Source organism: Aquarana catesbeiana, linkage group LG02 (genome assembly GCF_042186555.1).
Source record: "Aquarana catesbeiana isolate 2022-GZ linkage group LG02, ASM4218655v1, whole genome shotgun sequence".
In the NCBI taxonomy this organism is placed as follows: domain Eukaryota; kingdom Metazoa; phylum Chordata; class Amphibia; order Anura; family Ranidae; genus Aquarana; species Aquarana catesbeiana.
This window is the reverse complement of record NC_133325.1, coordinates 679,313,775-679,337,511: the sequence shown is the minus strand read 5'-3', so window position 1 is coordinate 679,337,511 and position 23,737 is coordinate 679,313,775. Positions and strand designations below refer to the sequence as shown.

Genomic DNA, 23,737 nt, shown 5'->3' with positions numbered 1-23,737 from the left:
AGCCATCTTTATAAAAACTTTCCCTTCCCTTTTTGCTCCATCCGCCTGGCTATCTTTTTATGATATTGATGATACTGTTTCTATGCTGTCATAGTTAAATGGTAAATATACAGGGTCAGGCTCTTTCACAAAGGCCTTCCAATATGATACTTTTGTACTTTGTTGTTATATGGTGCATCAGGAAAGTATTCACAGCTCTTCACTTTTTCCACATTTTGTTATGTTACAGCCTTATTCCAAAATGGATTAACCACTTCAACCACCTAGAAGGATTTGCCCCCTTCCTGACAAGGCCATTTTTTGCGATACAGCACTGCGTCACTTTAACAGACAATTGCGCGGTCGTGAGACGTTGTACCAAAACAAAATTTATATCCTTTTTTTCCCCACAAATAGAGCTTTCTTTTGGTGGTATTTGATCATCACTGTCTGCGATTTTTATCAGGACTGCAGCATTGCGGCGGACAGATCGGACACTTTTGACACTATTTTTGGGACGATTGACATTTATATAGCGATCAGAGCTAAAAATAGCCACTGATTACTGTATAAAGGTCACTGGCAGGGAAGGGGTTATCACAAGGGGGGAATTAAGGGATTAACTGTGTTCCCTAGGTGTGTTCTAACTGTGGGGGGTGGGGGGGTGGGACTGACTGGGGGAGGAGACCGATCGGTGTTCCTACTTAGTTCCTACTTTATTGGAACATGTACATGCATATCTATAATGCTGCTGTAATTTTTGACTCTTTATTTGAAGAAATTAAAGTGGTTGTAAAGGTTATGTTTTATATATTATTCAAATAACAGACATATTATACTTGCTTACTCTGTGCAATGGTTTAGCACAAAGCAGCCCCAAACCTCCTTTTCTGGGGTCCCACACTGGCGCTGTCTGCTTCTCCTTTTCTGTGTCTACCCCCATAGCAAGCAGACGTGCAGGCTCTCTGCCAAGTTGGGCTGTGTGTGTCAATAGACCCCTCGCTTTCTCCTCACATGATTTGACTGACAGCAGCAGAAGCCAATGGCTCTCGCTGCTCTCAGCCAAGCCTGTGAGACAGGGGAGAGGAGAGAGAAGAGTTGCAGACAGACACAGCGCTGGATCGATACAGGACTTAGATAAATGTGTAGGAAGGGCCTGAGGAGCACTGCTATTAGAAGGTTTTTTTTACCTTAATGCAGAGAATGCATTAAAGTGGTAGTAAAGCCTTTTTTTTCACTTGCACCTACAGGTAAACCTATAATAAGGCTTACCTGTAGGTACAGTGAATATCTCCTATACTTGCACAGTTTAGGAGATATTCACACTACATGCAGCCGTGCCACCGCTTTAGAGCTCCATGCCGTGGCCATTACTCCTGCATGCATCACGGCTCACCCGTAAAAAAGAGCGGGTAAAGATGGAAGCCCTGTCAGTAGTGACAGTGCGCCGCTGGAGGGCTTTGTTCGAAGGTAAGCATTTCATAATGTGCTGGTATGAGATGATACTGGCACATTACGCCATTGTCTTGCAGGATTTTCTTAAATTTTTTTAAAGGATGTGGTTTACTACTGCTTTAAGGTAAAAAACCTTTCCTTTACAACCACTTTAACATTAGTAAAGTATATAGAAATAAATATAGAAACTACATGGGCTTTCATAATTTTTTCTTCAAGTTTTAAAACTGATCTTTTTTGTATCATTTATTTACATGGGCTTTCCATGACTTGCTCTATTAGGCCACTTTCACACTTATGCACTTTACAGGCTTTTTAGCGCTAAAAAATAGCTCCTGCAAAGCACCTAAAAAGCGCCTCTCCTGTCACTCCAGTGTTAAAGCCCGAGTGCTTTCACACTGGAGCGGTGTGCTTGTGGTACGTTAAAAAAAAGTCCTGCAAGCAGCATCTATGGGGTGCTTTAGGAACAGTGTATACACTACTCCTAAAGTGCCCCTGCCCATTGAAATCAATAGGCAGTGCCGCTGAAGCGCCTGCAAATCGCTTCAGCAGCGGCGCTACACGGACGCTATTAACCCCTTCAACGGCCGCTAGCGGGGGTTAAAGGCTCCCCGCTAGCACCTGAAAAATGACTCTAAAATGCCGGTAAAGTGCCGCTATTTTTAGCGGCGCTTTACCGTCATTTTGGCGTCATTTTTCGGCGCCCCCGCCCCAGTGTGATAGTGTCCTTATAATAGTGCTACGATAGCATTAACATAGTCCTACAATCATTAACAAGAAGTTAGGGTTTCTACATTCTCACTCCACGCATGTCACAAAATGTATCTCTCCGTGCCTGTTTCGTCACATACATTTTCAGGTCAATTTGCTTGGCAACTACTGCTTTGTCATCATATGGATGCATACAGTTGAACTCCCTCTACTAGGAGGGTAATTGGAATTTGTATGATTTCCATCTTAGGCTTGTATTCACCTGTATCATCTGTTACCTTCATTTACGTCTCAGATGTAATTTGTGTAATTTATTTGTATAAGGAGGATGTAAGTTGGTTATATCACTTCACAGTGTTTCTAAAGTGAGACTATTTTGCGGAAACAAAATTGTAAAAATGTGGATGGACAGCCAACCAGGAACAATGAGCGCTTTCAGCCTGTAGGAAATAAAATATAGGAAAATATATGATATTGCTGGGTTATTTTAAAGTGTCACTAAAACCACATCATAAAAAAACTATCAGTAAATGCTGTATTATGTGCTGGTCATAATCAGTCAGTCACTATGAGATTAATTTTCTGTATTCTGCAAAAAACCTGGTTGATCCTGCCGTTTTCCATCTCCCCCTTCTGCTCAAGTCCCCAAATCAGCTAGGGATTTTGCAGAGTAGTATTGGCAGTTTTGCACATGCTCAGGGAGTTTCTATACTGAGTATTTCCTCCCTATCACATCTGTGCAGCCCATGTGACTGTAGAGTCACACATGTGGGCATATACACAGTGGTAAATGAAAGCCCACTCCCTCCCTCCTCCTACATGCCCACTAAAAAGCTAAACACAATGGGGGCTAGATATTACATGTAGATTGATGGAGGCTTCAGCTCTTATTCTAAGACCCCTTTCACACTGAGGCGCTTTACAGGTGACACAGCGCTAAAAATAGTGCCTGTAAAGAGCCTCTCCTGTCTCTCCAGTGTGAAAGCCTGACGGCTTTTACACTGGAGCGGTGCGCTGGCAGGATGCTTAAAAAACTCCCGCAAGCAGCATCTTTGGAGCGGTGAAGGAGCGGTGTATACACCGCTCCTTCACCGCTCCTGCATATTGAACTGAATGGGTACTGCTGCCGAACCGCCGGCAAAGCGCTGCCGCAGTAGTGCTCTGCGGGTCATTTTAACCCATTTTCGCTTGCTAGCGGAGGTTGAAACCACCCTGCTAGCGACCGAAGACCCTGCAAAAACAACGGTAAAGCATCGCTAAAAATAGCAGCGCTTTACCGACGACGGCGCCAACGCCACAGTGTGAAAGGGGCGTAAGACACATATTGGAGGAACATGACATGTGACTGGCAGAAATTCACCCACACCATGTTATTGCCAAGAAATAATAAATATTTAACCACTTCCCGCCCGGCCTATAGCGGATTGACGTCCGGGAAGTGGTTGCGTTATCCTGACTGGGCGTCATATGGGCATCGCGACGATCGGTGGAGCGGTGTGTCAGCCTGACACACCGCTCCACCGATCTTGGTAAAGAGCCTCCGGCGGAGGCTCTTTACCACGTGATCAACCGTGTCCAATCACGACTGATCACGATGTCAATAGGAAGAGCCATTGATCGGCTTTTCCTCACTTGCGTCTGACAGAAGCGAGTAGAGGAGAGCCGATCAGCGGCTCTCCTGACAGGGGGAGTCTGCGCTGATTGTTTATCAGCGCAGCCCCCCCTCAGATCACCACACTGGACCACCAGGGATCGCCACTAGGACCACCAGGGAAGGGGCAACATGTGGCTGGCCAGGTATGTACCCCATGGCCATCCACATGTGCCCAATCTGTGCCAATCAGTGCCCACAAATGGGCACTGATTGTCACCATTATGTTTCAGTTATGCCCAGCAATGCCACCAATCAGTTTATTCAATGCTACCAAGCAGTGTCATCAGTGCCACCTGTCAGTGCCCATCGGTGCCACCTGTCAGTGCCCATCTGTGCCCATCAGTGCCCACCTATCAGTGCCCATCAGTGCCACCTATCAGTGCCACCCATAAGTACCCATCAGTGCCACCCATATGTACCAATCAATGCCACCTACGAGTGCCCATCAGTGCTGCCTATGAGTGCCCATCAGTGCTGCCTATGAGTGCCCATCCGTGCCACCTATGAGTGCCCATCAGTGCCGCATACCAGTGCCACCTATCAGTGCCCATCAGTGCCACCTATCAGTGCCCATCAGTGCCGCCTATCAGTGCCCATAATCAGTGCCCGTAAGTGCCACCTCATCAGTGCCACCTCATTGGTGCCACCTCATCGGTGCCCATCAGTGCCGCTGTATCAGTGCCCATCAGTGCAGCCATATCAGTGCCCGTAATTGAAGAAGAAAACCTACTTATTTACAAAAAATTTTAACAGAAACAAAGAAAAACTTGTTTTTTTTTCAAAATTTTCTGTCTTTTTTTATTTGTTGCGCAAAAAATAAAAACTGCAGAGGTGATCAAATAGCACCAAAAGAAAGCTCTATTTGTGGGAAAGAAAATGATAAAAATTTGTTTGGGTACAGTGTAGCATGACCACACAATTGTCATTCAAATTGCGACAGCGCTGAAAGCTGAAAGTTGGCCTGGGCGGGAAGGTGTCTAAGTGCCTGGTATTGAAGTGGTTAATATTAACTATATATTTTTATGACAATTTAAAACAGTTTATTGATATGAATTATTTATTTTCTGTCTGTATTTCAAAGGCTGGTTTTTTTTTTGTTTCCCTGCAAACAGGCTGGGAAAGAGTTGCATCATGTGACAGCTGTATATTGATACGGAAAAAAGATACTTAGCTGTTTTTTGTTTAATAAAAATAATTACAGTACCATCATCCATATACTGAAATAGAAGGGGCAATGTAAATTAAACAGTGTGTGTTTGGTATCACTTTAAGGACCAGGCCTATTTTTCAAACTTGCTGTTTACAAGTTAAAATAATTTTTTTTTTGCTAGAAAATTACTTAGAACCCCCAAACATTATATATTTTCCTTTTCAGACACCCTAGAGAATAAAATGGCGGTCGTTGCAATACTTTATGTCACACTTTTTTTGTGCAGCGGTCTTACAAACAAAATTTTTTGGGAAAAAATTAAAAAATTTCAATTCAAAAATATGAAAACAGCAAAGTTAGCCCAATTTTTTTATACTGTGAAAGATAATATTACGCCGAGTAAATTGGCACCTAACATGTCATGCTTCAAAATTGCGCCGCTTGTGGAATGGCGACAAACTTTGACCCTTAAAAATCTCCATAGGTGAAGTTTAAAAGTTTCTACAGGTTACCAGTTTTGAGTTAGAGGAGATCTTTAGCTAGAATTATTGTTCTCGCTCTAATGATTGCGGCGATGCCTCACACATCAGGTTTGAACACCGTTTACATATGCGGGCGCGACTTACATATGCGTTCGAATCTGCACATGAGCACGGCGGGACGGGACGCTTTCAATTTTTAATTTTTTTTCTTATTTATTTTACTTTTTATTTTTTATTTTTACACTGTCCTTTAAAAACAAATAATTGGATCACTTTTATTCCTATTAGAAGGAATATAAATATCCCTTGTAATAGAAATAAATTATCATAGGACCTCTTTAATGTAAGATCTGGGGTCAAAAAGATCCCACATCTCACATTTACACTTAAATGCAATAAAAAAAATGTAAAAAATGTTTTTTTATTTTTTCAATTAAAAAAAAATTTCCTTTTTAATGCCGTTGGGCGGAAGTGACATTTGACGTAGCTTCCATCATTCAACATCATAGAGTCGCGTGGGGGCCATCATTCCCTCACTCGACACAGTGCCCCAGAGGGGAAAGGATTGGATTGTCTCTGCCGCTACTGGCGGGTCCGGTAAGCGGCAGAGACAACCGACACACGGTGTGAGGGAATTGGGCACCTCTCCCGCCGCTAATAAAAGTTGCAGCGAATCCACCGCAGAGACCATTTTTATCATAAAGAGGACCGCCCGCCGTTTCAGAAAATACCGGGGTCATGGCAGCTATCTGCTGGCATAACCCCGCTACTCTACATCAAAGTACCAACGTACAATGACGGTAGTTTGCGTTAAGTGAACCTGTGCCCAGATAATGCACACTAAGGTATTTACATATTCTAAACAAACAGTAAAATCGCTTTTTTAAAAGCCCTCATTCACATCTGTATCTACAGTATAGGCAAGGTGTAAAAAGTTCACAATACAGGCACTAACATTTAAGCTTTTTTTCAAAGCAGATCTTAGTGGTTCTTTAAAGCGGAGTTCCACCCATAAAATCAGCTTTACATTATTGTGCAGCAATTAACATAACTGATGATTTGGAGAAAAAACATTTTTTTTTACTTACTATTTCAGGCCTTTTGCTATGTGGTCTCCTGTAATCTGCCCCCTTCCTCTCCGCGGCGCCTGACGTCATTTCCCTCGGCGCCTGTGCGCGTTAGTGCTCCTGGGAAATGTGTCATCATTTCCCAGGAGTCAGTAGGCAGCGCCGATGGCTAGAATCGAGGTATTTGGTAACCTGTGAAGTTTCCTGCGCAGCTACGTGCTTTTACTGCGCATGCGCAAGAACGGGTGGTGCATGCTGGGAATACAGCAGCGCCGTATCCTGGAAGATTATGCTTGTGGGCTTCGCCTGCCCACAAGTAAGATGGGAATGCCCGAGAAGGCTGCATCAAAGGCAATTTTTTAAATAAAATAATAATAAATGCAGCACTAATGACAAGAGTAACCAATGTTTAATATACATTCTGCAATAGTAAGAGATCGTTTAAAAAAAAAAAAAAAAATCATATATGTGGGTGGAACTCCGCTTTAATGTAAACAACCGACAGGTGTTTCTAAGCTGTTAGAAACTGACTTATATTCCTGTATATGTATCATCTGTGTATTTAGCTATAGAGTTTAGATTTAACATTTATATAATAAATACATTTTTAACCACTTAAGGACCGCCCACCGCATATATACTGTGGCAGGGCGGCTCTATTGCTCGAAACAACATACCTGTACTTTCTTTCATGCAATACATAGGGTGGGCGCATGCACGGAGGAGGAGCTGATGCGCGTGTCCAGCGGACCCGGTGTCCGCCGGCCACCCACGATCGCTTCCTAGAGAGGCAGATCGGGAATCTGCCTATGTAAACAAGGCAGATCCCCGTTCTGACAAGGAGAGAACATGGAGATCGTTAGTTCCTAGTAATCAGGAACAGCTATCTCGGTGTTCTTCCTGTCGGTACTTCCCCCACACAGTTAGAAACACACTGAGGGAACACATTTAACCCTTTGGTTGCCCCTGTAGTTAACCCCTTCCCTGCCAGTGTCATTTACATAGTGATCAGTGCATTTTTTTTAGCACTGATCACTATATTGGTGTCACTGGTCCCCAAAAAGTGTCAGTTAGGGTCAGATTTGTCTGACGCAATATCGCAGTCCCGCTAAAAATCGCAGATTGCTGTCATTGCTAGTAAAAACAATAAAAAAAAATAAAACACTATATGCTTATTGGTATTTTTTTTTACTAAAAATATGTAGCAGAATACACATTGGCCTAAATTGATAAAAAATAGGGTTTTTTTTTTTAGTTTTTTTTTTTTTTTTGAATATTATATTGAATATTAATTTATTTTTGAGTATTATAGCAGAAAGTAAAAAATATTGTTTTCAAAATTGTCAGTCTGCATTTGTTTCTAGCGCAAAAAAGAAAAAAAATGCAGAGGTGATCAAATACCACCAAAAGAAAGCTCTATTTATGTGGAAAAAAGGACATTTTATTTGGATACAGCGTAGCACGCCCGCGCAATTGTCAGTTAAAATAACAGAGTGCCGTTTAGCAAAAAATGGCCTGGTCATTAAGGGGGTAAATCCTTCCGGGGCTGTGGTAATTGCATTATATCTTTTGCATTTTTTTTTCTAGCTGGGTGATACTGTATCTTTGTAATCTGCAATAATTACACTTACAAGACAGTAGCGCAATGACTGGAATAGTTAAAATTTTTAGCAGTTTTGCTGTAATTCATACATCTGCATGAATCTACATAACAAAACGTCAATAGCATGCTGTGCTAAATAAAGTAATGATCACTATAGTGATGGATCAGTGAATCCTAATCACAGTGGTTCAAGGACAACAAAATGTTGTTTAACCGAGCTTTATTCTGTTTTGTTGAAATATCGTGATAGCATGAAAGGATATTCCAAGGCAGGTCTTGTAGAAAATGTATGTGTGATAAAAAAGCTCAAACTGCACATTTCATATTACAAATGATTTGGGCAAATTGTAAGATGATATTTATTTTTCACAAAGCACAAAAAAGTAAGCATAAGCGTATACTGGAAATAAAAGGACTGGCTGTTGAATTCTAGACTGCGCTATGTCAATGCACAAAATGTGCACAAGCAGAATAGGTCACTTTTCAAGGCTAGAAAAGGAACATGAATGGTTGTTGTTTTCTATAGTGATCTGTAGCACAAATATTTCTACACCTCAGTTTTTTGTTAAGGAAACTGAGATATTTTGCACTATATAGTGGCAAGAAAAAGCATGTGAACCCCTTGGAATTAACTGGAGAAATATGCCATAATAGATTATCTGATTCTCAACTAAAGCCTAGTACACACAGGCCAAATGTCAGGCAGCATCGGCTGGTTCAATAAAAACCAGCCGACAATCAGCTTGGGTGAACGGGTCACGATCGAAAAAGGTCTGCCGACTGACTCCTGGTTAGTGCTCTCAGCCAATGGCTGAGAGCGCTGACTGGAATGTTCTGGTAGAGGGGCCGTCCCCCTATCAGAACACATTAGCACAGCGGGGGAGATCACTGTATTAACAGCGGTTTGTTAGTGTAGCGGCTTCGACCTGAGCTGTCAGGTTTTTTTCGTTCAAAAAAAAAACTTGTAGTGTGTACTAGGCAAAACAATGGACAAACACAATGTGCTTAAGCAGATAACACACACATTTCTAATTTCTTGTGTCATTATTAAACACACCCTTTAAACGTCAATGGAGGAAAAAGTGACTAATTAATTCAATGAAAGCTAATTGGAGTCAGCAGCTTTCACACCTGGAGTCTAAATAATGAAATTAGTTGGAGCCTAGGTTCACATTGATGCAATTTGGCATGCGATTTGGCATGTCAAATTGCACGGCGAATCTGCATCTATTGCTGGCAATGGCACCGCGCCGATTCCCAAATGTAGTTTCTGTACTACTTTTGGCAACTTCCGCACAGATGTCCCTGAAATCGCCCCCGAAGTCGGACTGACATGCAGGTATGAAATCATGCGAGTTCAGCTGAACTTGCACAATTTCAATCCCGCAGCAGTGTGAACCTGGGCAAAAGGTGTAGTTTAGATCTACTTTGATTGATAAAAGACACTCAAACATTTTAAGATTGGTGTTCAGAAGCAGCATCAGCTGATGTGAACTACGCCTCACTAAAAGAAGCTCTCTGAAGACATCCAATCAAAAGTAGTTAATCTGTATATAGCTGGGAAAGGATACACAGCAGTCTTAACGTGTTTAGGCTTCCATCAGTCAACAATTAGACACATTTTCTATAAATTGAGGCAGTTTGGTACTGTGGCTACTTTTCCTAGAAATGGGTGCTTAGCCAAGATGACTCCCAAGTCGCAATGCAGAATCCTCAATGAGGTAAAGAAGAACCCATGAGTAACAACTAAAGGCTTGAAGACATAATTGGAACTGGCAAACATCCCTATTCATGAGTCCACCATGACTAAGTCTTCAAACAGGCATGGTGTCCATGACAGAACACCATGGAGGAAGACGCTGCTCTTGGGAAAGCTTGCCAAAGAGCTAATCCACACCTTTACTGGGAAAATGTTTTGTGGACTTATAAATCAAAACTTGAATTGTTTGTGAAGAATACTCAGTACTATGTATAGCACAAAAAAGGGCACAGTGTACCAACATCAAAACATCATCCCAATGGTGAAGTATGGTGGAGGGAACATCATGATTTGGGCATGCTTTGCTACCTCAGGGTCAGGACCACTTGCAATCATCAAGATGAAATTAATTCCCAAGTTTACCAAAATAGATACCAAAATGTCAGGGTAGGTGTCCACCAGCTGAAGCTTAGTATAAGTTGGATGAAGCAGCAGGCAAATAACTCTAAGCATCAAAATAAATCCACCACAGACTGGCTTCATAAAAAAGAAAATGTGCCTTTTGGAGCAGCCCGGTCAGAACCCAGACCTTAACCTTATAGAGATGCTGTTGAATGACCTCAAGAGAGCCGGCCACACCTGACATCCTACAAATGTGTCTGAGCTGAAGCAGTTTTGTAAAGAGGAATGGTCAAAAATTCCTCCTGAATGTGCAGGTCTGATCAAAAGCAGAAGTCATTGCTGCCAAAGGCGGTTTGACCAGCTATTAACTCCAAGGGTTCACTTACTTTTTCCTATATCACTGTGAATGTTTAATGGGTGTGCTCAATAAAGGCACAAGAAATTAGAATTGTTTGTGTGTTATCAGTTTAAGCATACTGTGTTTGGCTATGGTTGTGACTTAAATGAGGATCAGATCACATTTTACATGTTTTATGTCATTGCAGACCTCTCTAACAGGAAATGCTATTTGCATGGCTGTACTTGGCTGAAAGCCCAACTCTACCATTAAAAAAAAAAAAAAAAAAAAAATTCAGGCCCTCAAATAAAAGTGGTAGTAAAGACTGCTTGTTCATTTATACCTATAGGTAAGCCTATTATAATAAGGCTTGCATGTATGTGCGGTAAATATCTCCCAAACATGCTCCGTTTAGGAAATATTTACTATAGTAGCTGTGGTGATGTCACTGGTACATGTGCACTGTGCGCTCAAAGGACGACCACTGTCTGAGCTGCAGTCGTGACTCCCACGCGACTTGGAAATTCAAACAGCCGGAGCCCCTGAACCTGGAAGGAACACAGGGTGAAGATGGAAGCCCTTTAAAGGTAAGTCTTTTAGAATGTGCAAGTATTTCAAGGTGGGGGTAGGAAGTGCAGCACCTGGAATTTCAGGTAGGGAGAGCACAGAAACAACAACAAGCTAGTGGGTAAATCATCTAACACTGCCGACTCTGTTGGCTATTTTATCTGTTAAACCTTTAGAGCCCTTTCACACTGGGGAGGTTTGCAGGCGTTATTGCGCTAAAAATACTGCCTGCAAACCGACCCAAAACAGCCTCTACTGTTTGTTCAATGTGAAAGCCCGAGGGCTTTCACACTGAAGTGGTGCGCTGGCAGGAGAAGAAAAAAACTCCTGCAAGCCGCATCTTTGGATTGGTGAAGGAGCGGTGTATTTACCACTCCTAAACCGCTCCTGCCCATTGAAATCAATGGGGCAGCGCGGCAATACCGCGGCTATAGCCGTGCTATGCGAGCGGTTTTAACCCTTTTTCGGCCGCCAGCGGGGGTTAAAACCGCACCGCTAGCGACCGAATACTGCCGCAAAAACGGCGGTAAAACAGCGCTAAAAATAGCGCTTTTTTACCGCCGACACCCCCACCACCCCAGTGTGAAAGGGGCCTTAGACCCCTTTTACACCAAGGCATTTTTACAGCGGTTTAGCGCTAAAATTAAAATGCTCATAAAACGCTCCCCATGCATCTCAATGGACCCTTTCATACTGAGGCATTGCGCTGGCGGGGTGTTGAGAAAAGTTCTGCAAGCAGCATCTTTGGAGCAGCTTTTGGGCGTTGAAAAAAGTGCTTCAAAAACGCCCCTCTCCATTGAAATGAATTGAAAACGCTGTAAAAACGCCTGAATAGCGCCTATAATCCGCCCTGAGCTGTAGAAAATTCACATGATCTCACAAAAAGGTAAACATGCTAGCAGAAAAGAGAGCATCTACAACAACAGGACTGAACTTGTGGGAAGGTCAGAGTGATTAAACAGACCATCAAAGTGCCAAAAAAAAGAATTAAATCCCAGAAAAATGAAAATTTGAAGTAAAACAAGACACTGCTTGTTACTTTACAAGACACTGCTTATTTTACATGATCTCACAAAGGATAAACATGCAAGCAGAAAGATAGCATCAATAACACATGCTTCAATAACGCTTGAAAAACGCTGTTAAAACGCCTGCAGCGTTGCGTTAATTTTACAGATAACGCCCCTAAAACGCTGTAAAAACGTGGTAATAACGCTAAGGCGTTTTAGGGTGTTTTTGAAGCGCCTTGGTGTGAAAGGAGTCTTAGTAAAGCACCTTCAACCCAACACTTGTGTACTGTACTCATACCAACAATTCAGACCAAGTAAGAGGCCTTTCACACTGGGGCGGTTTGCAAGCGTTATTGCGCTAAAAATACCACCTGCAAACCGACCCAAAACAGCCTCTACTGTTTGTTCAGTGTGAAAGCCCGAGGGCTTTCACACTGAAGCGGTGCGCTGGCAGGAGAAGAAAAAAACTCCTGCAAGCCGCATCTTTGGAGCGGTGAAGGAGCGGTGTATTCACCGCTCCTAAACTGCTCCTGCTCATTGAAATCAATGGGGCAGCGCGGCTATACCGCGGCTATAGCCACGCTATGCAAGCGGATTTAACCCTTTTTTGGCTGCCAGCGGGGGTTAAAACCGCACCGCTAGCGGCCGAATACCGCCGCAAAAATGACGGTAAAACAGCGCTAAAAATAGCGCTGTTTTAACCGCCGACGCCCCCAGTGTGAAAGGGGCCTAAAACATCCAAAAATAATGGCTTGATGGCCTATAGCTGGAAAAAGGCAACTGTCACATCACTCTATTTGATTAAACATCTCCAAAAATGATAAAAATCTATTTCCATTATAGAGAAAAGAAATGTATCTAACAATATAGCCAACAGAGAATGGAAATGGCACTTTAACAAAGTGAATATGGTAAAAAATTCATTTTTAACAAATATTTCAAATGGACCATAGCAACATTGCTTTAAAAAAGTAAATGGTGCTCAAATTGATATAAAGTGTTTTACAATCTGTCGTTCTAATATTTGTAATGGTTCACATAAATTCTGTGAATGGTTGCAAGTTTTGCACATCAAAGAAAAACAGAATTTTTATTGTTAATGTAGTGAAAAATAGGTTTATTTTACTATTTATGTGTTAATCATTATATATCCTCATTGAGTATTACTGCTAAAGCTGTTGGAAAGCGAATACAGTGTAGTCCTGGTTGTTAGTTCATTTTCCCTGTAAAACCTAGGTCATACAAATGTTTAAATCATTTTTAATCACAATGCACTGTTTCCAGATACACATTGGAGGTTATTTACTAAAGGAAAATCTACTTCGCACTGCAAGTGCACTTGGAAGTAAAGTCGCTGTAGATCCGAGGGGGACATGCAAGGAACATAAAAAACAGCATTTTAGCTTGCACATGATTGGATGATAAAATCATCAGAGCTTCCACTCATTTCAGATCCACCCCTTAGATTTAGGGCGACTGCACTTTCAAGTGCACTTGCAGTTGAAAGTGGATTTGCCTTTCGTAAATAACCCCCATGGACTGTTAGGCAGAACTGGTACCTTTCTGGGGGTTAGTGAGCAGAATTGTCACATCAACTTAGAATACCTTTTCATTAACCTCTTCAAGTTTCATTTTGCTTAAAAAAAAATTCCAACCTTATTAAAATACACCAATGACAAGAAGCAAGGAACATATTCATCACTCCTGCGCTGTAAACAGAAGCAATACTTTTTCTATGCATATCATAAATGTATCATCAATTGTAATTTTTTTTTTTTTTTTTTTTAATACAGGCAGTGTAAGTACCTGAATATAACTTGGCATTGCCTTCTTGTAGGCCCTATACAACAGAACACAGATTGGAAGAGGAAGACGTTGCTCAAGGAACAGTCAGTTGTGACGACTGTGCTAATGTGCTAACAGAAAGAAAATCTCACCAGTCTACTGTGTTTCCTTCATTGTCAAATCAAAAGCTGGGGAAGGGATAAGACCCGTATGTGTTACTCAACTGCAGCAGATAAAAATCAGGTCTTCCACTCTGAAACACGGGGCTGTGCTGTGTGCCAGAGCAGGACTAGATGGACAGATATACAAATCCTTTGATGGATATACTGCAATGTATGCCCCTTAGGTGTTGCACCTACAGTATGTATCAAGCTGCTCGCCTAGACTTCAGCATTTTAAGTAAAGAAAAAAGGGCAGGACATCTTAGTCAGATCTAGCCCTGCTGTTTACCCCTATTGGTCTTCACCTCCTAGAGAGAAAACAATTCACAGCAACTATGCTTTTACGTCTTCAAACATGGAATTTATTTCATGTTGTACACTATCAACAATCTAAAGATCTAGCAGCATATAACTCCAAGAAAAATGGCACTACACAATAGTTTAACTCCATATTTATGCAATCTGCATTTTTAACTCAAAATTCCAAGATTATACTGTCAGATTTTGATTCAATTTTATATTGTCAAAATCTAAACAATTCAAAATAAAATGTGTGTATGTAAGACAGAGGGAGTTATTATGTGTAGTTAAACAAGGGTACCTACCTTCATTTACAACTGTGTGCTTTTGTAATTTTGATACTGTGCCTTGACTTTGTTCTCTGTCATTTACAAAATTATGGAACCATCTTCTTCTGAGTTGCCTTAACTCTGAGTTTCGAGATATATGCCAAAGTGGCTGATCAAGCAAAGTATGTCTTGAATTAGTCAATGACTTGCTTTTAAGGTTTCCAGCCATAAATCCATTAGTGTTCCAGTATGTGGATTGAAATATCCTTTGATCCACTGGTGTCAAGCTGTCAATTGAAGAGCCCTGAGACCAGGCTGTTCCCCTGTTGTTTTGTTGGATGACCAAATAAGACCTTTGCAGAAGCAACAAGCTTCCAGCCATTAAGTAAGCAACGGTTAGAAAAAAGAGAAAAAACTGAGCCCGCCTTAGAAATTTCTGTAGACTAAAAAAAGGTTTGGCCATGCCCCCTCTACAAAAAACTTTAAAAAGAAAATCAAACAAAAAAAAAAAAACAAAAAAAACAAAATTACACTGATTGGTTGTCCTGTCAACTGAAATTATAAAATGTAAGTTTCAATTAAAACATGTTTCTGGAAAATTAATTCATGTCCCTTCAAAGTTCCCATGTGGCATGACGACATTCTAGTTATGTATAACATCTTCTCTGTAAATCCAGTAAAAGGCTTGACAATATTCGCTCCATTATCTGAGATGTTTTAGGATGTTTCCTCTGTTACATAGACCCTGAAAAATAAATAATGATATAAATGCATTGATTGTTTTACATTTAGCTACATTTGTGTTTGAAACTATGGAATAAAAAAGAAAAATTTACAACCTAAAATGTATGTTACTGCAAAACTCTTATAACAGCAAGTCACACTAAATGGTCAATACACACACACACACACACACAAGTGAATTTCCTGTTTTTGTTACATGTTGGAAAGTTAAAGTGACCAGCCTGGGAAAGAAAAAGACTTACCTATTTGGTGGTTGGCAACTCTAAATACATTTTTAATCAAAGCAGAGATATGACAACTGGTATCTGACACTTTTGATTATTTTAGATGCCTTGTCCTCCCATGTACTTTGGTACCACCCTCTAGTCACAACTTCACTATAGGACACAAAAATGATAATGCGGAAATAAAGTACACAGCACTTGTACAAAACTCATGGGCATGTGTAAGATGCAGAAGATTTTTTGGACACAATAGCTGTGCAAGTGAGAAAAGATTAGAGTCAGTGCGTAAATGAGATTTAAGTACTGTTCTTCTCTTGGTGTACCCATAGCCTCACGCTGACCAGCTACCTTCAATAGTTTAAGTCAGTGACCTGGAACATGTATGTAGATCAGAAATTCTGACTTTTCTGAAATGCAAGTCTCTTCTAAGTCAGAGGGATTTTACTAAAGGCAAGCAGGCTGGTCAATTTGCAAGGGCATTTACACCTTTCAAGGGAATTTTCCCTTACCTTAGAGAACATGGGGAAACATGGTGAAAACTCATGCCAAGAATATCCAATTACATGCAAAAGAAAAAAGCGAAGGGAGAGCTGCAGATGCTGGAACATGTTACACGTTCTACTCTACAAACAGGTGGACCATGTTCTAAAAGTGAACTTAGTCTTTATATAACAACTTTTTTCATTCTAGCATTCTGACCTAAGTCCCCAGTCTAAGTCTCTCACTGCCATTGGTTCCGGTGTGGGGAACCCAGATCGAGCACTGCGATTGTGCCCCAAGGTCACCAGTTCCTACTGTCCTACTGTGATGACATCATCCTCGAATCTTTCCTAAGAGGTCCCCACTGAGAACCATTAACCACTTCAATACAGGGCATTTTTACCCCCTTCCTGCCCAGGCCAATTTTCAGCTTTTAGCGCTGTAACATTTTCAATGACAATTCAATTGTACCCAAATGAAATTTTTATCATTTTTTTCCCCACAAATAGAGCTGTCTTTTGGTGGTGTTTGATCACCTCTGTGGTTTTTATTTTTTGCGTTATAAACAAAAAAAGCGACAATTTTGAAAAAAAACACAATATTTTTTACTTTTTGCTATAATAATTATCCCCAATTTAAAAAAAATAAATACATTTTTCATCAGTTTAGGCCGATATGTATTCTTCTACATATTTTTGGTAAAAAAAAATAAGCGTATATAGATTGGTTTGCGCAAAAGTTATAGCGCCTACAAAATAGGGGATAGATTTATGGCATTTTTATTATTTTTTTTTACTAGTGGCGGCGATCTGCGATATTTATCGTGACTGCAACATTGCGGCGGACACATCGGACACTATTTTGGGACACTTTTGACACATTTTTGGGACGATTGACAACTATACAGCAATCAGTGCTATAAATATGCACTGATTACGTATAAATGTCACTGGCAGGGATGGAGTTAACACTAGGGGGCGATCAAGGGGTTAAATGTGTTACCTAGGGAGTGATTCTAACTGTGGGGGGAGGGGACTAACAAGGGGAGGAGATCGATCGGTGTTCCTATATACTAGGAACACACGATTGGTCTCCTCTCCCCTGACAGGATGTGGATCTGTGTGTTTGCACACACAGATCAACGTTCCTGTTCTGTCACCAGCAATCACGGATGCCTCCGGCGGTGCACACGCGCCCCCTATACAGTTGGAAAGCCAAGGACGTCATATGTAGTGTTAAGTGATGGCAGCTTTAGATAAGTTAAAAAGGACATTTAGATAGATTTTTTTTTTTACTATAGTGATCAGTTAGATGGAGGTGGAAGGGAGGGTGAAAGGGAGATATTTCTATCCCAGATATATATATGTACAGTTAGATCCATATATATTTGGACACAGGCACAATTTTCATACTTTTGGCTCTGTATGGTACCAGAATAAAATTAAAACAAAACAATCCAAATTAATTTGAAGTGCAGACTTTCAGCTTTGATTCAAGGGGTAGAACATAAATATATCAAGTACAAATTTTAGGAACTGCAACCATTTTTATACACAGTCCCCCCATTTTCAGGGGCTCAAATGTAATTGGACAAACAAATATAATCATAAATAAAATGTTAATTTTTAATATTTTGTTGAGAATCCTTTACTGGCAATGACTGCCTGAAGTCTGGAACCCATGGACATTACCAAAGACTGAGTTTCCTCCTTTTGGATGCTTTGCCAGGCTCTAACTGCAGCTGTCTTCATTTGTTCTTGGTTTGCGGGTTTTTCTGCCTTTAGTTTGGCCTTCAGCAAGTGAAATGCAGGCTCAATTGGGTTGAGATCAGGTGACTGACTCGGCCATTGCAGAATATTCCACTTCTTTTCCTTCAAAAACTCCTGCGTTGCTTTTGCATTGTGTTTTGGATCATTGTCCATCTGTATTGTGAAGCGGCGTCCAATGAACTTTGCTGCATTTGGCTGAATCTGGGCTGACAGTATATCTCTAAACATTGCAGAATACATCCGTCTGCTTCTGTCTTCTGTCACATCATCAATAAACATGTCCATGCCATCACACTGCCTCCACAATGTTTTACAGATGACGCTGTGTGCTTTGGATCATGAGCTGTGCCAAGCCTTCTCCACACCTTTCTCTTCCCGTCATTCTGGTACAGATTAATCTTAATTTTATCCTTCCAAAAAATGCTTTTCCAGAACTGGTCTGACTTTTATAGATGTTTTTTGGCAAAGTCTAATCTGTCTTTTCTGTTCTTCGGGCTAATGAATGGTTTGCACCTTCTGGTGAACCCTCTGTATTTGCTTTTGTGAAGACTTCTCTTGATTGTCGACTTTGACAATGATATGCCCACTCCTGGAGAGTGTCCACTTGTCTGGATGTTGTGAATGGGTTTTTCTTTACCATAGAGAGGATCCTGCGATCATCCACCACTGTTGTCTTCCATGAACATCCAGGCCTTTTTATGTTGCTGAGCTCACCAGTGTATTCTTCTTTCCTCAGAATGTATCAAACTGTTGATGTGGCCACTCCTAATGTTGCTGCTATCTCTCTGATGGATTTGTTTAATTTTTGAGGCCTTACAATGGCCTGTTTCACTTGCATGGACAGCTCCTTTGAAGGCATGATGTAGGTTCACAGCAATAGAATCCAAATGCAAATACCACACTTAGAATCAACTCCAGACCTTTTACCTGCTTAATTGATGAAGAAATAACAAAGAAGTAGCCCACACCTGGCCATGAAACAGCTTTTGATTCAATTGTCCAATTACTTCTGGTCCCTTGAAAAAGGGGAGTGGCTATTCTTAAGAGCTGTAATTTCTAAACCCTTCCTCCAGTTTGGATGTACAACTCAAATTAAACCCGGGAGTGTGCACTTTCAGTCCATATACATTATATAATTTTAGCTTGAATATGTTTTGGTAACTACCTGAAAAAATCTAAAATTGTGCCTGTGTTCAAATGTATATGGACCTAACTGTATAAAAAAACAGCATTTTAGCTTGCACACGATTGGATGATAAAATCAGCAGAGCTTCCCCTTATTTCAGATCTTCCCCTCGGATCTACAGCGACTGCACTTCCAAAAGCACTTTCAGTGCACTTGTAGTGCAGAGTGACTTTGCCTTTAGTAAATAACCCCCAGGGTCTCAGTGCTCTCTTGTATATTTAGTCTATGTATGAGCTAGAAAAAAAAATCTCAAAAGGTCACTCTTGGCTTCACATTCGCTTCTTTATGCGTAAACTTTTTCAAGGCAATAATATTGTCTTGAGAAAGCTTACAAATGGCAAGTGAAACAGTTGTTGGCTGGATGGATTTTAGCTGTGCTTAAAATATGCTGTTTTTTGCTACAGAATAAATTTTAAAAAAAGTGGGTGAAGCCGAGAGTGCCCTTGTAAGATTTTCTTTTGTATCTTGACCACAGCACTTGGTGAGTCTGTGCATTTCAGAGGCCGAGCTCAACTAATGCATGATTAATTTGTAGGGCAGTTTTTTAGAAGATTAAACACTTTTATTTAAATAATGGTGTCAAGTGTGTGTGCCAGCAACCACGTAAGGAGTACAAAGACAAATGTGTTTTGCCTGCAGTCAAGCATGGTGGTGGGAGTGCCATGGTCTGGGGCTGCATGAGTGCTGCCAGCACTGGAGAACTACAGATCATTGAGGGAACCATGAATACCAACATGTACTGTGACATACCGAAGCAGAGCATGATCTCCTCCCTTGGGAGACTGGGCCGCAGGGGGCATTCCAACATGATAACGACCTTAAACACACTTCCAAGACGACCACTGCCATGCTAAAGAAGCTGCGGGTAAAGGTGATAGCCTGGCCAAGCATGTCTTCAGACCTAAACCCTATTGAGCATCTGTGGGGCATCCTCAAATGGAAGGTGGAGGAGCGCAAGGTCTCTAACATCCACCAGCTTCGTGATGTCATCATGAAGGAGTGGAAGAGGACTCCAGTGGCAACCTGTGAAGCTCTGGCGAACTCCATGCCCAAGAGGGTTAAGACAGTGCTGGAAAATACTGGTGGCCACACAAAATAATGACACTTTGGGCCCAATTTGGACATTTTCACATAGGGGTGTACTCACTTTTATTGCCAGCGGTTTAGACATTAATGGCTGTGTGTTGAGTTATTTTGAGAAGACAGCAAATTTACACTGTTATACAAGCTGTACACTCACTACTTTACATTGTAGCAAAGTGTTATTTCTTCAGGGTTGACACATGAAAAGATATAATAAAATATTTACACAAACGTGAGGGGTGTACTCACTTTTGTGAGATACTGTATGTATTGCATCTGTATATTTAGCTATTTGACTAAAATTCAGGTTTAATCTCTATAACAACTGCACTGGGTCTAATCCTAAGTACCTGTAGTTTTGTGGCTGTGTTGCAGCCATGCAAAGTGGCCAATTTTTCCATAAAAAAAGTTTTGCCCTTGGTTTCTCTCATTATATGCAGGTTTGGAGATTTCATTAACATTACTCTCTATATGCAAAACGCAGAGCAGACTAATTCAATAGTCCTTGCAAGCTCTTTCAAACTACCAAGAGTTGGATCAGGTTTTCTAAGCAGTCAGCTTCTAAGTTGCAGAGAGGTATGTCTCTTTATAACTTTATTTCAGTTTTTTCCTCTGTTGGTATGCCAAAATTAAAAATTATTTTGCTTTGGGTAAAAATGGTCTGTTTATAGCTGTGTTAAAATCAGAATGTCCCAAATTCCTGCTAGAATTAAAAAAAAAGGTTCTGAACTTCATGCTACTGATGAAACAGTAGAGCTTCCTTTTGTACAAGCGCAATCATTCAAGTTGCCGCAACACATAAATTAAAGCTTCTTCGACAGGATATTCCCTTCAAAGTTGCCATTCTCTGCATAAAGACCCCTGATCTGTTCGAGGTACAATTTAAAGTGATCGTAAACCCCTTTTTTTTCATAACAAACATGTTATACATTACTTACCTGCTCTGTGCAATGGTTTTGCACAGAGCAGCCACAATCCTCCTCTTCTCAGGTTTCCCACTGGTGCCCCTCACTGAGTGCTGACCCTAGCAAGCCCCACTTGATCACCTTGATCACACAAACGATGTTACATGAGAAAGTGGAGGCTAGGGTAACTGATATAATGCCAAATACAAAGGAGAGAATTGGCTAGTGGGGTTACCTCTCATAGCCCTAAACCTCAGTAGCCCCCAATATAGGTATAAACAGAAGGAAATCAACCAAAAAAATTGAAATGAACACTGTAGGCCAAAAATTAAAAGGAAATCGGAACTGTGAACTGCAACAATGTGTACACAAACAATGCTAATCACACCATTCATTACTCCAGAATAACAGTGGGTAGCCCAAAACGAAATAATAACCAACTACTTTACAAACTACTAAGTGTGGTGCTGCTGGATACACAGAAGAGGGTGCTCTATCTAGTGTGCAAACAAGGGAAAAGAGGGACACCAGTGCAAACACACCATATTATAGTAGGCAGTAAAAGCACGAAATGTTTTAAATGTAAATATTGCACTTACAAATGTGAGAGGTCATGGGCAGGTAAAGCAAGCTGTAACTGAACATCAGTGCCGACAGCCTCTCCAGCCTTTGCCGCCACCATGGGATGATGCAGGTGGCAGGCACCAAACTCACTACTCAGGATCTCCTGGCTAAATGTAGGACACATGTGGAAGCCACTACAGATGTAAGGACCACCCCCATCTGCCGTCACATTCTAGACATGCGCAGTAAGGGAATGTTTTTGGAGGTTAGAGTACTCAGCTGTGTGGTACCTGTGGTTTATGCATATTCTCCCAGCTAAAATGGACTATAGCTAGGGCTGGACTGTCGCTCTCCAGCCTGTCCCTCTTCCCTTGCCTTTACTCTCTTATACTGACTGTTGGCCTCCTCCGTAATCCCCACTGTAAGATAAATATTGAGATCCTGTTTATGAAGCCAGTGCATATTTGCAGTTTCTTTTTACTGCAACCTCGCTTGTTGTAGAGCAACATGATGCCGGATAGCAACATCATTAACACAGTGTGTTCATTTTATGACCTTTGTTTCTTGCATGACTGTTTCTGTGCTATATATATATATATTCTATGACTTATTTGTAATCTAATATACAGAATAATTAACAATTTATTGAGCCATCAACTGAATCTTCACTGCACTTGTTCTTTGAAAGATTAAAGTGTCAATAAAGGCAAAACATTTTTATTAGTTATCCCTAGAGTGGAGTGGGATTAGAACCCCCGTCAGGTTTTATTGTTGTCCTTGTCCCCATTAGGGAGATTCATCCTCTCTAATCAAATTCTTTACTGTTATAATTTAAAGTGAAAGAAAATCCCAAAGTTTGGGTTGACATCAGAACTGTTATAGCGGGGAACTCATCAAAAAGCGGACACTAGTTCTGGTGACACCCCAGGATTTCCTCACTTTAGAGGGGTTTTCTCTCACTTCCTTTCTTGACAATGGGACAGGAACTGAAAGGGAATCTCTGCAATGGGACACAGCTGGCAAAAAAAAAAAAAACTGACAGAGTTTTATCCTCCCTTACTCTATCCAAAAATGAAAAAACAAAGCTTTGCCTTTAGTGACACTTTAATGGTATGCCCAAAACATCAATAGGTCAACTTTCATGAAGATTTAGAAATGTTGCCATGCTTGTTGCCTTTGTGAAGTATGCGACACAGGTAACTTCAACTTATACTTCAGAATGTCTCAACCAACCATTCTGGATTCTGTCAGACTGTCCCAGCCACTTCACTGCTCCTCAGCTGCTGCATGTACTCCACACTTCTGGGTAGGTCAAATACATGCTCTCCACACTACACACAGTGGTTACTCCTGACATTTCATGTGTCCTAGAGTAAGGTAGGATCCTGCAAGATGATATTCGGCATGTGACAGGGGGAGCAAGTATTTACACACCTGATCGGATGGAATACCTGCAGTGGTCGGAGAACAATGAAATGGTATTACAAGAAATGGACACCAGAAAGGTGGGTATAGATGATCTTCCTCACCGTTTTTTTTTTTACTTTTCTCCTGTCAATCTGTCTGAACCACACTTTACACAAACTGGGACACATGGCGGAAAAAAATGTGTGCTGGACAACATATTGCTAACCAACAATTGCTAACCAATCAATGCTCTGTGTCATTCCTTAATAAAAATGCCGCCATGTTTCTTGTCATCCTTATCATGCAAAGCACTTTCCTTCTATTTTATTTTCTCCTGCCACTAATAAAACAACACCTGTAATCTGGTTGTACTGACCAAATCAAACATTTTATTTATATCTATGCATAAGAACTTACAGCATGTAGAACTATATACTGAATGATGCTGGTCAAAACATGATAATACAGTCAGTTCAAATATCTTCTGCAGACCACATTATAGTCTTGATGCATCAAAATGTTAGCAAGTACACATTTAAATTATTACACAACAGTCACCAATCACATTTAAACTTTCTAGACAGGTTGGAGTCTGATTGGTGGATGTGGGGAAATAACTCTAGCACTGACAGTTTTATACATCAGGCCCTAAACATCTGTCCTGTAAAATATAATTGAACCTGATTTAAATTTTACTCAAGACTCTCATGTTGGGCAAGAAGATTAATACATGAAGTAAAGCCA

General features: G+C 40.9%; 1 protein-coding gene across 1 annotated transcript in view; it reads right to left on the bottom strand.

Moving 5' to 3' along the window:
- WSCD1 (WSC domain containing 1) overlaps positions 1-23,737 on the bottom strand; it is a 348,299-nt gene that overhangs the window by 185,933 nt on the left and 138,629 nt on the right. Inside the window, exon 2 of the mRNA XM_073616736.1 lies at positions 14,668-15,376. Within this exon, the coding sequence (XP_073472837.1) occupies positions 14,668-15,094 (427 nt within the window). The 5' untranslated portion in view covers positions 15,095-15,376. The remainder of the gene's footprint in view (positions 1-14,667; positions 15,377-23,737) is intronic.